This window comes from Phalacrocorax carbo, chromosome 1 (genome assembly GCF_963921805.1).
Source record: "Phalacrocorax carbo chromosome 1, bPhaCar2.1, whole genome shotgun sequence".
Classification (NCBI taxonomy): domain Eukaryota; kingdom Metazoa; phylum Chordata; class Aves; order Suliformes; family Phalacrocoracidae; genus Phalacrocorax; species Phalacrocorax carbo.
Window position 1 is genome coordinate 81,047,566 of NC_087513.1, and position 14,565 is coordinate 81,062,130.

Below are 14,565 nucleotides of genomic sequence, written 5' to 3' on the forward strand. Positions count from 1 at the left end.
AAGAACTTGAACACTCTTCTATTAGCATTAATGACATTTATTTGTATAAGTTACTGCACATCCAAGACTTATGTTTTTGTTTGACATGTTGTCATATTAAATTGTTGCTATGATGCTCTAGCAGTTACTAAGATTGTGTCAAATGTTCTATTTTCAGCTATCCAATTCTGTGACAGTTACCTTGAGGCAGGACTTGGTATTTTTTACTCTTGGAAAGCTGCTTCCTTCACCATATGGACACATCTTCCCAAGATCTAGTAAGGTACATCAGTGTGGTTTGCAAGTAAAAAGAACCAATTGCATTTAGAAACATTGGATATGAACAGAAAAGAATAGAGAAGTAGTACTTAAATTGTTAGTGTAAGTTCTTGAGGCCTACTAATATTTTAAATGGAAATATATTTGAAATACCTATGACCCTTGTATTTTACTTTTGAACCTCTGTTTCCTAAGTGTATCAAAAATGGACTATACAAGAAGGCCCACTGCTTGTCCTAGCATTCCCAAACTTTAAACGGTGGATGTTTTTTTGTATCATTAACTACTTTACTTCGGGGTAAAGAGATTGTGTTACATGAATAAGCACTTTACAGAAATTAAGAATATAGTTGGAGTGCCCAGTTGCACAAACTGTCTGCAGCTGATATCCAGCTCTTCTCTTGAGAGAAGCACTAAACAGCAAAGCACTGTTATCTGTCAAGGCCAAGAGGAAGACATAGAGTGAGACTACTAAAACTGGCCCAAAAAGACATGCATTCCTTATGAAATATTAAACTTTTCTTTTTGAAAAAAAAATTGCTATTTGTAGATGTCTTACCATATTTACAGTCAAATTGTGCAATATAATGATTTTTACAGAGGGTTTTGAACAAATTAATGAATTAACTAATTTTCTATTACTTCCAAAGAAGGAACAGCCCCATGTAATTTTTGTTTCTTGTCAAGATTCTTTTTTCCTTTGTGCTATTTACCTCAGCCTTCTTCAGGAAACATCTCTGAGCACAGAGATTTATGTAAGACATGTTTTCTTTGAACTCATGGTGAAAATAGTTCTCAAGGTTTTTGCTGTGTTTGTCTCTCCTACAACAGTGAAGATTTCCAAAGGTACTCTTTCTTTCATGCTTCTCTTTTGAAGGTGGTTCGCTTGTCATTAACAAACCCAATCCTAAAATGATCCTGGACAGATGTTGGTAGTTATTAGTACAGTTCAACTGAAGAACAATCTCAAAGGTGGATTCACTGTTTTAGAGCCTCTACCTCTGCGTCTGGATTTTTTTTACTATACTATTCTGGATAAAACTGAAAGCATTGAATCATGGAAAGGACATCTGGAGGTTTTTCTAGTCCAAACCTCTGCTTAAAGCAGGTCTGGTTAGAGCAGGTATCTCAGAGTCCTGTCCAGTTGAGTTCTGAATATCTTCAGGGGTGAAGAGTCCACAGTGTCTGTGGGCAGCCTGTCCCAATATCTGGTCAGAATTTTCACTGTTTTAACTTTTATTCTACGGATCTTGTCCTAATCCTTGTGCAACTCTGAGAACAGCCTGGCTTTCTCTTTCAGAGGACTGTGTCCAATTTTATGGTCTCTAGTACAATAAGAATACTTTAAATATAAGAGTTAGTTTTTAGCCTACTGTGGTCACTTTTGCTCAGGCACTTGCAGGACTATTGGTGTCTGATCTACTAACTAGGTCACAAAGATGACAAGTCACACTTTTCTTACTTTTTTTTTTTTACTTTTAGAATACTAGCTAATTTCCAGGGCTTATGATTATCATTATTCTGAATAAGGGTTACAGAGATTGTTGATCTGGAATTGATGTTGATTAATTATAGATATATTGTATTGCCTAGCTGTGCATAACAAGTGTTAATTCCAGTTTAATTTGGGATACTTTTTGAGGGTTTTTGGGGCAGATGCGGAGAACGCTTGGTGAGGGGAGAGGTTTTTCCTCCAGAAAGCACAATATGGTTTAACTGAATCAGCCCTGTCAGACTTCTCTTTACAGTTTATGTATGTTTTGTAGAAGTGTGTGGCTTTTGAAGTAAAAAGGTGTTTGTGATAGAGAAAGTTTATAGAAGGACATTAAAGAAGTTTAAAAATCAGTTAACTGTGTGATTCTTTAATGAAACAAAAACTAGTTTTTCCATGTTCTAGTCACAAGAAACTGATTATGGTAAAGGCCTTGGAAGGGCTTTATATAAAATCTTCAGTTACTGAAGTTGTTAGAATTAAGTCTTGAGAAAGTGTCTATAGATTCTGGAGACAAAGTAGTAAGCTGAATAATATGATAATATACTTCTGCTGCAGCTGAAAAGGCTTTATTTGAACTCTGAATATCTAGAATGAAAAAGCTGATGGAAAATTCTTAAAATTGGGAGAAGCTGACAAAGAATCATGGGCAAAAATGTAGAAAAGTTCCTCAGTCAAGAAGTACATGTGTTAATATGATTACTTATGTCAATAGGTAATCCTCTGGAATTATATCCATATTTGTCTTGTTAGAGGTCTTTTTATTTGTTCCTGGCCATAGGTAGATCTCAGTGACCTTTTCTCTTTTCAGCCTTTTAAATGAAAATACGTTCTAAAAATATCACTATGATACTTGCAAAGGCTTGTCTTCTGAATGATGCTATCCTCTGAGTATTTCTGGTTACACATGGAATCACCATGTGGTCCATGGGTTGTGGTCTGGTATAGGGACGAAAATGATACATGCGTGTGGTAGACTTTTACCTCGGGGAAATACTCTGAAGTCAACCTCGGCAATTATTTCTGAATCACGAGCAAAGTAGTATTTTAGACATTGCCCTAGGGTTCAAATGTTTTTAGTGATCTAGGAGAAAGCACTTCTCTCCCAATTTATATCTATTATTTCCATTAAATAAATGCACGCCATGTATTTGGTGACTTTACATATATGTAGAGTTCAGGAACAATGAGTGAAAGCCATGGAGTTTCTGTCTAATATTGCACCTTTTTTTTTCCCCCCACTAGTAATTTCTTTTGCTCACAGTCTGTATCCTTTTGTTCTTTGTCACTCATGGAATACCGTTCTAAATTACTTCAGTGTATGATACCTTTTGCAAATACATTTCTTATAGCTTCTAAGAGATCAGATTTCACAGAACATCATTTTGGTAGTTTTCTGATGTTAGTTTCTTCTCATAGAATCATATATTATCATCTGAATATAGAATTGTGTATATATAATCTGTACCACAGGTTATAGAATTTTACGTACTACTTACAGGATCTGGATCTTTTGGTCTAGGGGATGTCTCCCGAGAAAAGGACTAAGTGGTAAAACAATAATTTTACTGGTTGTTTTCTGCAGGGGTAGGGAAGTGGTTTGTGTTTGTGGGTTGGGTTTTTTTTTAATTCTTAAGTTTACTGTGGGCATTGATATCAAAGTTTTAGCTATTGACTTTTATTTTACATATTTTATTTTGTGTAAGTCAATCCTTGACTTCTATTGTCATATTCCTTAATGTGCTGTTCTCATCTCTAAGCATTGAAGCTTTCTGGAGACTCTTCAGAATAAGCAGATAAATGAATAGATGACAATGAATAATAAAAGAAAATTCCCTGGGCATCTGCTCTAGTGATTGACTGCACTTGCCTTGTTAGACTGGAGTCCTTGCAGATATCCTAAACTTGACTCTATGTGGCCTTAAACAGCCTGATTCAGTGTCTAAGGTGGTTTTGCTATCAGGTGTCCTCCTCAGATGCCTCCCAAACAAAATTTATTCTGTGATTCCTTGAATATATTAAATTGTATCAGTTTACTTGGGCTGTGGAAAGGAATTAGTTTAAAAAAGGGCCAGACTCATATTTTTCTTAAAAGCCCCACATATTTCAGTTGAATCAATTGTAATATAAGCAACTACTACTGTAAAATTAGGTGGGCTTGCATCTGCTTGCCTTTTTTTTAATAAAAAATATTATTTAATAACCACTTATTAAGTCAATACTGGGATTGAAATGAACAAGCCTTACTTCCCAGGAGAAAATTGCCATGATGTGTTCTGTGTTGTTGTCTGTCTTTTTCCCCATAACCTTGAAGCGTCTTCCTTCAATGTGATTGGGCATTCTTGTGTTGTGTGTTCAAATACAGGTGCTAACTGCCATATTATTGTGCCTTTCATTATGGAGCTGATATGCATACTGCTTCATGGTGGTGTGGATTTCCTACATGTCCCATTATATGGCTAAGTATACACTGTAACATGACGGAGAACACTGACATTTAGGTGATGCCTGATTTTCACTGTCTCGTGAGAGCAGTAGGGCATACAGCTCTTGAACAACTTTGGGGTGGTATTGTCTGTTTGATTGAAAGACAAAAGGGCAGTTGCTTCAGTGAAGAAGTGAAATACTCTTGTTTCAGTCTCAGCCTTGCATCTTAGATGTTACAGGTTCTCAGATTCCTCATCTAACCACCTTCTTTAACAACTGGCATGTACAGACAGACAAGTTTGTATACCTACAGGGATTTAGATGCTCCACTTAAAGAAATAAAAAAAAAGTCAGCTTTCTTTTTCTAATGTAGCATGAAATCAAAGTTTGCATCTCTTAATGTAGAGGGGGATGTGGATATTATATGCATTTGGGAACAGTTCATTGGTTTGAGTAATATTAAATTATACTTTCCAGAGTAGTTAATTTTCTCCTGTTTCTTAAAATTTTTGAAGCTGTGTTTGCTTTGTATTGTGGTTAAAAATTACTTAACGCCCTCCCCCCCCCCACCCCAAAACAACCCCAACCAAAAATTGAGAACCATAAAACCCCTCACCTTTCTAAAAGTAGAAAACTTAATTGAATTTCCAAGCTTATTTGGGCATATCATTCTCTGAAATGATAAAAAGCTTGTATTTCTTCTACTTCTTAAAAGGTCTTCCTAATGTTTACCTTTGGTTCTAGGCAGAAGTCTTGTAGGTATCTCATTAAAAATTATAGCTAATTCAAGATTCATTAATGGCATTTGAAAGAGCATATTTCTTATTAGTCGAAGAACTTTGAGTATCTCTAAGGAAATAACTAGCCTAATTTCTTCCTATATAGCTAATTTATTATATTTTTGGCACAAACTCTTAATTTCTAATGGAAGTCTTGTGTTAATTTTGCTACTTCCAAGATGTTTTAAAAAATACTGTTTATTGTAATTACTAATGCAGTCTAATTTTCCAAGTTGAAAGAGTCCTAAATTCTCCTCTGATCTCATGTCCTTATGGTCTTGTAATGTTAGCCCCTGCTCAGTTGTCTACTTTCCTTGTTAGATACAGATGATAAATACTGAAAATTTCATGCAGAACTCAGGAGCTATTAAGAGCTTTCCTGTTAAAACCAATACAGAATACTATTTTTCTGTAACAAGACTGTGAACTCTGTTCATTAAATAACAAACCACTAAGTGAATGTTAACCACTTGGATCATGCTATCTTTGTAGGAAGTTTTTCCATTCAATTTTACTGTATAGTCAGCGGCTTTAATAAGGAAAAAAAAAAACCTGCGGAAGCTTTTCATTGCAAACAAGATATTGCTACAAGGCAAATTACAGAATTAGATGTTATGAAAACAAAACACTAAAAGGATTGAACTCTCCATTGATTTGAAGGATTGAGAATTACTGCATCATATTGTTTTATTCTTTTTGAAGAAAAAAATGAAAAATCACCTACATTTCAGTACTTTGCTACAGCTACTGTTTTTAGAAATTGATACCTGACAGATATGCTAGAAGAATTTAGCCTTACTGCTAGGAAGGGAGGTTAGAATTCCTCGGTCCAAAAAAAACCCAAACCAAAACAAAAAATCTGCCAGTAGCCATTGTTTATTTTTTGTTTTGACAGTGGTCTATGGTAATGTTTATGCTCTTTTGGTAATGCTTATGTTCTTTTTCATGCCACTGAATTCCTGGCCATAATAAATGAAAAGTATTCCTCTGTTTACGGTCTAAGTGCTATTAAACAGGTTAGTTATAGTGCTGAGATATCAAGCAGGAGTGAAATGAGAAATGTAAGGTGGTGGTGTGGTGGGGTTTTTTGAGGTTTTTTGTTTGTTTTGTTTTGCTTGTTTGTTTTTTGCATTTTTTTTTTTAGAAAATGTTACAGACACTCTAAATTTATTAAAGTTTCCATTATACTCTACATTCATATTCTGGTCTTTCTTGGGCTATGCATCCTTTACGATATGTGTATTCTGTAATCAAAAATTTCTAACGACTTAGTAGCCTACTGTAAGTTGTTAAGATGCCACATGCTTATCCTGCAGCTGTAATTGGTGTAGATCAGGAGAAAAGCCTGTATCAGCTGGGTAAAAAGAAAGTTTGTTTTTGTTTTAAAATTGCTAAGAGGAGCTTGGAGTTTTGGCAGAAGAGCCATGAGGAAAAGTGTGTGCGAGCTGGTTAGAACTTTGTGATACAGAGATTTATCATCTATTCTCCTCTTTATCGCAAAGGTATTCCCAGTATATATGCATTCTGAATTACTACTTTTTAATTTTATTTTATTGTTTGGTTGTTTTTTTAATCTCATACTTATTTTGGATAGTCTTTTTGGAGCCTGCAGTTCCAGCCAAAGAATTATTCTTCAAATAATGCAGTCTATGTTATGTCCAGTGAAGAAACAGCTAATAAGCCTGTCCTAGATTGAACACACTGAATGAGTCATTTAGTAAGCATAAACATGCAAGTAAAACTGATACATTGTCATAGGTAGGGGTTAACCACTGACAGCGTTTGCCAGAAATACAAATGCAGCAGCCCTACCCTCAGCCAGCTCCGCACATACCGTTCTGACAAAACAAACAGCAATACGCTCTTTAATTTGTCCATTTAAAAAGTACAAAATTCTGCAAATAAGTTAGCTACTTACTCAGAATTACAGGCCAGGTAATACATTGTCCAGCTGAATGTACCTGGCAAAATTAGTTGTCTTTATTACTGAGGCAAATTTATATTTGATTTAGCAAGTAATAGATCAGGACTTGATGAACTTGAGTTCTCACTCAGCAAAGGTGGACTTTAATGTGAATGAAGAATCCTTCTTAATTCACAGTTTGGTCTCTACCGCTTTTGCTTTTTGCATATGAAGAATACTGGGATTTCTGATGGGATTACAGCACTCCTTCTCCTAACAACTGGAATGGGGCAGAGGTGCTTTTTCCCAGCTTATGTTTTTCTGTCTTATTCCTTGTGAATGACTCCTGACCTTCTTGTATATAAAACCATAATTTTGGCACGTATGTTAGGTAAGTGCATTTCACAAAGTTCTCGTGACCTATGTTAATCTGATGGTCAGGCTTTGGTGACTGCATTTCATGTAGGAAAGCTTGCAGGTGTCTTGGATATGTGCAGCTGTCTGTGTTTGAATATATTGATCATGCATTGTTATCACAGAGAAGGAAGTCTTGAGCAACCTGATCTGAATGTAGTGTTGCCCCTGCTTTGAGAAGGAGCTTGGATTGTGTGACCTGCCCGTCTGAATTCAGGCCTAAATTGTTGCGTGATTTGATGAATACAAACTTGTTGATAAAATCTACTGAAAATGCCGTGGCTTACCTATTCATGATCCATGAAAAGTTTCCTTCCTTTCACAAGCCATTTAGGACATGACTGTCTCGAACTCCAATGTTTTGGAAATGGCCTGGGCTGGATGACCTGCTGTGTCTTTTCCAACCATATTTTCTATGAATCTGTAATTTTGAGGTGGACTTCTTGTTGCCCAATTTTACAGTTACTTAATTCCTGTATCAGGCATATTTTAAGAGACCACATTTAGTCATGGTAAGACTGTGTGGGTTGTTTTGTCTTTGTGTTATTTTTCAAATCCTTCTGCAGATTGTCAGCACTTAATGTATTCTTTCCTATTCTGGTGCCACAAATAATGTTCCTAGTCTGAGGAAAGAGAAGCCCGATTACCCATTTTGAAATAGTTGATTGATTAAAAAAAGCTGCCTCCGAAATTGTTGTAGTGCTACGTGAGGTGTTAGTCTAGTTCTGCTGTTTATTTATGCCAGAAATGCATTTCCATCACGAGAATAAGGAGTAGAATTGAGAAATTGTGTACTTTTGAGGGCTATGAAAGACTCCTAGCTAAAAATAGGCTTGATTAATTTTTTTTCTAAACAGTTCTTAACACATTGGTGTGGCCCTGTTCCCTTCTGCTTGCAGAAAGCACCCTTTTTATGCAGGATGAAACATCTTTCTGGAAAGACATATTCTAGTAAGAGCTCTTGCACTAACACTCTGGCTGAAGAGAACACATCAGCCTTTGAGTTTTGAAGTGCCCTGTGTCAGTGTCCCTCAGGACTTAATCCATGCTTTCTATCCTAATTTGCTGCCTGCTTGTGACACGTGCCAAGTTTGCCAATTTCATCCTGATTTTTTTTTTTGCCTACAGCAAACACAGCATGTAAAGAAACCAGGATTTCTTTTTGGTGGGCTAGAAGCTTAGCTTTGTCTTTGAAAACTGAGGTGTGTGTACATGTATGAATATGTATTCTACATACACAAATAGCAAACAGTCTTTCCTAGTTGGTTGAGAATCACTTACCCTAGAATTCCTGTGGGATCTCAGAAGAACTTGAAATAGGAAGATTAGCAGTTAGGTGTGAAAGAACCATTGATACTACTGAGACTTGCTTGGGGTCTGTTTCTCTTTTATTCCATTTAAATGATGTGTGGAATAAATCATAGATCAATCATGCTGTTACAGCCATGAAATATCTGTGTTAAAATTTGTGGAGTAAGGTAATCTTAGGTCAAAATAATCTTGTGATTGTTACCAGACTTACGAAAACTGTATGTGAAAAGTAATAACAGTGATGGATTCAGTAACAGGTTGTTCTCCATTTTTACTTATGCTCTACATCCTTTTTCTCTATCAAAAGGTACTTCTGTTTTATGTATACATAGGTTCTTATAAATTTCCTTGCAGGGTTTATGTTGCCTTCCTGGAAATCCTTGCTAGTATTTAACGCGTTTTGCCTACAGAGGCTTCTGTACTTTACTGCCTTATGTCAGTGCTGCATTTGATGATAAATGAAAGTAGTTAACTACTTCTTAGAACATTATTTTCAATATTTTAAGGATATTGTTGTTTGCCTTTTTTAATTAAAAGAAAAAAAACAAAAACGCAAAAAACCCAAACCTCTCCAGTTTGGAGTGCCTTTCCAAAATTGCTTTAATTCCTGTTGTACACCTTTGAACTTGTTCCAGTTTGTCTTTTTAAAACACGGTGCTGAATATGGAATGTACTTTCTCCAGTTGAGACATAACCAGTTCTGAGATGATGGGAATAATGTCTCTTGCTCTTCAGGGAGAAAATCTTCTGTGGTCCTTCGAAGTAATTACTGTGGACCTTTGAAGTAACTGTGTGTTGAGCCTGTAGGACTTGTTGATGTGATGCACAGAGTATAGATAAAATACCTATTGGCCTTTCTAAAGCCTCTCTTTCTCCAACTGACTGTTCTCATGGCTGCTTAAATGCTGCAATTTGCAGTACCTATATAAATCATCAGTCTGTTTTGGATGGCGTTTAATGGAAGGTAGTGTGAATACATTGACATTCTGTTGTATGCACATTGCTGTCTGCTTCAGCAGTGTTGTTCTATCTATACAACTTCCATTGCTGTCATTCGTGTGCGCATGTGTTATTTTTTTGAGTTATATTAAAGCTCTGAATGTCAATGGATGCGTGAATGTTGATTAGTTAAGGTTAACATTGATGGGAAAAATACCCAGCTACCTTCTTTCTTTCTTAAAAAATAAAACAACACAAAACCAACAAAACCCCTTGCAATCCCTAAGAAGATATTTAGTTCTTATACCACATGTGAATATTAGACAATACTCTTCTTTAATTTAACCAAATCTGTCTGCTTACACTGTGATAGTGGTGATTTAAACTAAGTTCAGCAAAAGAACTTGGAAGTTAATTTGTTAAACTTTGTAAGATGTGTCTTTGAATTGAAGTGTTTGTAGTGACTTTCAGCAGTGGATATAAACCGAAAGTGTCCCCTTCTGCCCTTCTAATATTTTAATTTGGAAATTTACTTCAAACCCTTTGAATTCTTCTGTTTCTGAGCATGTGTTTTCACAGTAATAAAAGTTTTGCCAACCTATAGTCTGTCTGAACGGCAGTCAATTAACATTACAAACATTTTGACATTCCGTAAAGACCCTAAAGGTTTTTTTGATCATCCTTCATTCACGTATCTGAATACTTTATTTTTTTAAAATGTATGTAATACCTTTTGAACAACCATGTATATTTTGTTTTCATTAAATGAGTAACTTACCCTGCATTTTTGTAAAAGGAACTGCAATTTAACTATAAATATATCAAAATGCCACAGAATTCAGGGCTACAACTCAAAAATGCTGATCAGTTTCTAAAATCTAAATCAGCTCCTCCATGAAACCTAGGGAAGGACCTCTGTGGTAGCAGAAAAATTTCCAGAAATTCACCACAGTCTTTTTCTAAGTTGCAGTTTGTGCTGATGTTGCCAGACAGCTAAGAAGAGATGGGAAAAGCAGGAAATTTTTTTGGATTTAATCACTGTGCTGATTGGAAAAGCAACTTAACAATGGAAAATATTTTTATATTTCAAATCATAAACACAAAGTTACAAAATACATGATAGATTGTGATTGCATTAAATTGGATCATCTTAATTACGGATGAAGCAGAATTCTTCACTTTAGAATCTGATGGTCAGAAATCCTACTTCCTGGACCTTTTTATTTATTTATTTTTATATCCGGACTAGGTTATCTGCTGTTTTCAGTACCATTTGTTGAGGTACTGGGCACTTGACTGCTATACTTAAGAGCAATCTATGTAGCTTTTAAAATGCATCTTTCTGTTTTCCTATCTTAAAAAGCTTTTTCTACATTCTTACCTTCAAAAGATCTTTGCCAATATTGATGGGCAGTGCTTATCTTTTCCCATGTTGCTCCTCAAATTCCATTGTAAAATACCTAATTATTTAATCTATCTTGATCAGTAAAAGAGTACTTCTTAAGAGAGGTTTTGCAGTTTTACCTCTTGCATCCTCTCTGTGGAAAAAGTTCTTATTTAGGACCTTTGATCTTTTGTAGAACTTGTAAATCAGGAAGACTTCATGTAACCTGTGGAGATGAGTACTTGGATGAAAGACTGAATACTCATTTCTAAATGAGAAGGTGATGAGGTTATGAAGAGCACATAGATGAGCTCTTCACCTGTTAGCTGTTGTATCCAAGTGAAGGTCTCTACTCATCTGTCATGTAACTGAAGTACAAATACATGAGTCATTTTCTTTTGTCTCCTAGTGGATCGTAAAATCAGCATGTTCCTCCTATGAGACTGGCCAATGAAATACCTGTGTTCCTGCAGTGTAGAGCATTGTATTACTTCATACTGCTGGGCTTTTAGGATTTAACCACAGTGACTTGTTCTACCTATCTGTCCTTTAAATCTAACACTATACCTTTTGGTTTTATAAAAGTATTTGTTGGTGTTTTATGAGTAAAAGGGATATAACAATTTAGTGGTTTTGTTTTTGTTTTTGAATGAGGATTTCTGCCTTATTCTAGTACCAGTTGAGAGATGGATGACGATGACTTTGGAGGATTTGAGGTATGTTATTTGGACGACTTAATTTTTAAATGTAACTATTTTCAATTATTTTTATAGGTGTGTATAGCATTTTGTAAAATATGTAACAATAATTATTTCATGTTCCTAGGCAGCAGAGAGTTACGAGTGTGGAAATGGTGAAAAGCAGACTACGTCCCCTGCTATTGCTTGGGCAGCATTTCCTACAGGTATTGGTAAAAACACTATAAAAATTCTTAACGTATTGCTGTCCTTCTGTATTCACTGGAAATATTAGTATCCAGAAGGGTGTATATACACAATAAAAGAATAAAGGGCAGCAGTGAAAACCTAGCATAAGAATGTTCCTAAGTAATTATTTTGGGAAGCTCCACTTCGCAAAGTTAAACTTCCTTGAGGAATAAAAGAGAAGTACAGTTGATCCAGTTCAGAGGTTCATTGGCATCTCACGGGAAAAAAGAAACAGAGCTTCTTCACTCAAAGGATATTCTTACTTTTGGGTATGGAAGGTCTGTTGCAAATCATGGGAAAACATACCAAAAGAAAACTTAAAAGTAAGACTTAAGCATGTTGCTTCCTCCGTTAGATTTCTTTGACTGTAATAGTCTTTTAGTTGCTTTGGGAGAAGGGGAGGGGATGGTCTTTTTTTACTTCAGCGGTTTTTAAAGTTAGAAAATATATTACACATCCTTTATCTCAGGCAGAAGGTGAAGCATTACAGAGCTACTTTTATTAATTTATATAAATGCCTGGTGCCTTTCTGGGTTTTAAGAAATTAATAAAAGCTTATTGATAGTGGATGAATGTACAAATCAGTAGAACTAAAAGATTAAGGAGGTGTTAGTGATTGGCAAGTGATTTTGTTGTAGGAATTGAATCTAGATTTCACTGCTTTCACAAAAAGAAATATCACTTTAGGAGCATTAGTTAAAAAAAACCCCACATTTTATTCTTCAGTCAGGAACTAAAAATTTGTCTGTTTTTATATTATAGTGCTTAATAAAATATGTGAACTAATCATAGTTTTAAAAATAAGACAGGGATTTGTTTCAATAGGAGGTCTCCATAAATCATGTTTTTCAAAAGAAATAATGATCTTCAAAAGTTTATATTTATTTATTTCTGGCATTACTGACTTTTATCCATTACAGAATAATTAGTTTTATTTGTCACTGAAATAAGGTAAAACAAATAATAAGGAAAATATATTTTCCCAAATAACTTATTATTTATCTTGTTATTTTGACAGGTATTTGCTAGCATATTTGAATGTGTTTAATTGAATTAAATTCAATATAGCTGTGCAGTGTCTATCTCATAAGGTCTAATTTAAATGTAATCAGGTGTGTAGAATTTAAAGGATTTGTATGTAACATAGAAGTATTTGTATGATTTGTGACACACAAGTCTCAGGAGAGGTTATACCAAGGTATTTTAAGTATTTCAAAACTAAAAGAAAACCTCTTGCATTCAGAATATTTTATTACCATAAAATCTTTATGCAACCTTTTTATGCAAATATTGCTATGAATAAATCAACTTATGACAGGAGGCAAGATTTTAATAGGATTGATGATAATGATTGTTAGGCATGGACTTGTAAGTGAATGGTTTTAGTAAGAGGAATAACTGAATTGTCTACCCAATGTTATTTATATCTAAGTTGTGCTTGTCGTACTCTAGAAGTGTGTCAGTCAATAGGTTTGCTGAAAAATGTCAGAAATTCAATATATTATGGTGCTATTGAGATGACTGATAAATTTGGAGTGCGATATCATTATATACACCTAAGATTCGGTGAACTTTACAGAGGAGGACTACGTTACTCATGAAGTTCCTGCATCTCTGATGCTTGTAAGGTATAAAAAGTCATAAAGCAAACCACTGAAACCTGTTGCAGAATTCCTCCCTGTGCAAGGAGAAACCAGAAATTATTTCTGAGGCCCCAGTGGGGATTATAGTGAGCAGTTTTGCCCTTGAAATCTGTCTTGGGCTTCTTACTATCTTTTTGAACATTTACTTCAATTTTTCAGTAGACATACAGTATGATAAAATGTTTATTGGTATATGCAACTAGTTTTTTCTATGCAGTACTTCAAATCAGAAAATGTTTATCTAGTTGTGGTTGCTGATTCAGAAAGGGAGAAAAAACAAGAATTTGTACAGCAGAAATATTATACCATTTTCCCCCTTCTACCAGGACAATTACCAGAGAGCGTGCACCTCTTTCTGTTAGGCTTTAGCAATGTCACCTAATAGGCAAACACTGGTTTTATTCTAAATGGTAAAAGTGAGAACGAATTTATATTTTATCTCTCATGGTTGCAAGTTTGCATTAGAACCCATCATACCAGATGCTGTATAAACATGGAAATACAAAGTAGGGCTGGTCCAAAGACCTTAGATCTGTGAGAAAGTATGCAATATGAGTACGAATGAATGAGCAAGTAGTGACAGAATAACATGCATTTGTGCAGTCCTGTTACTTAGATGTCTTTGCTACTACTTTTAGCAAAGTCTGAAGAACCGCCTGTTGTATTGGGTCTATTCCTTCTGATTTTTTAACTGAGGTAGAAGAAAGTAGTCCCTCTTATGGGATGGATTTAATTTTTTCTTTCCAGCCTTAATATAGGGGAGTACTAAAAAGAATTACTACTGTATTCTCAGTGTCTGGGCCTTGGAGAACTGTGGGCGAACTACTCAAACATCAGTGTATTCTTAGCTTGGATTCAGTAAATGTATTTGTAAAGTTGAAAAAGAGGAAAATCTATTAAAAAAACCAAAAACCAACAAAACACTTTGGGAATAAAAAGTTGTTCTTTGGAAAGATGAAATCTCTCTAAGAACAGTAATGGAGTACTAAGTCTTATATTTAAGCCTCAGATTTAAATACAGTGCAGAACTGAAAACAAATTTAAGTTTTTAAGAGCTCTAAAGTAAATTATGGAATATCATAGTGCCTT

The 14,565-nt window shown here is 35.0% G+C and overlaps 1 protein-coding gene across 4 annotated transcripts in view; it reads left to right on the top strand.

Annotated features, from left to right (window-relative positions):
• Positions 1-14,565, top strand: part of CCDC91 (coiled-coil domain containing 91) — a 160,201-nt gene that overhangs the window by 19,621 nt on the left and 126,015 nt on the right. For 2 of the 4 annotated variants that reach the window (XM_064462006.1, XM_064462017.1), the window contains exons 2-3: positions 11,581-11,623; positions 11,733-11,811. In XM_064462006.1, coding sequence (XP_064318076.1) covers positions 11,594-11,623; positions 11,733-11,811 — 109 coding nt within the window. In that variant the 5' untranslated portion in view covers positions 11,581-11,593. Of the gene's footprint in view, positions 1-10,698; positions 11,624-11,732; positions 11,812-14,565 lie in introns of those variants that run through there. The other 2 variants (XM_064462024.1, XM_064462033.1) reach the window with 2 other exon arrangements.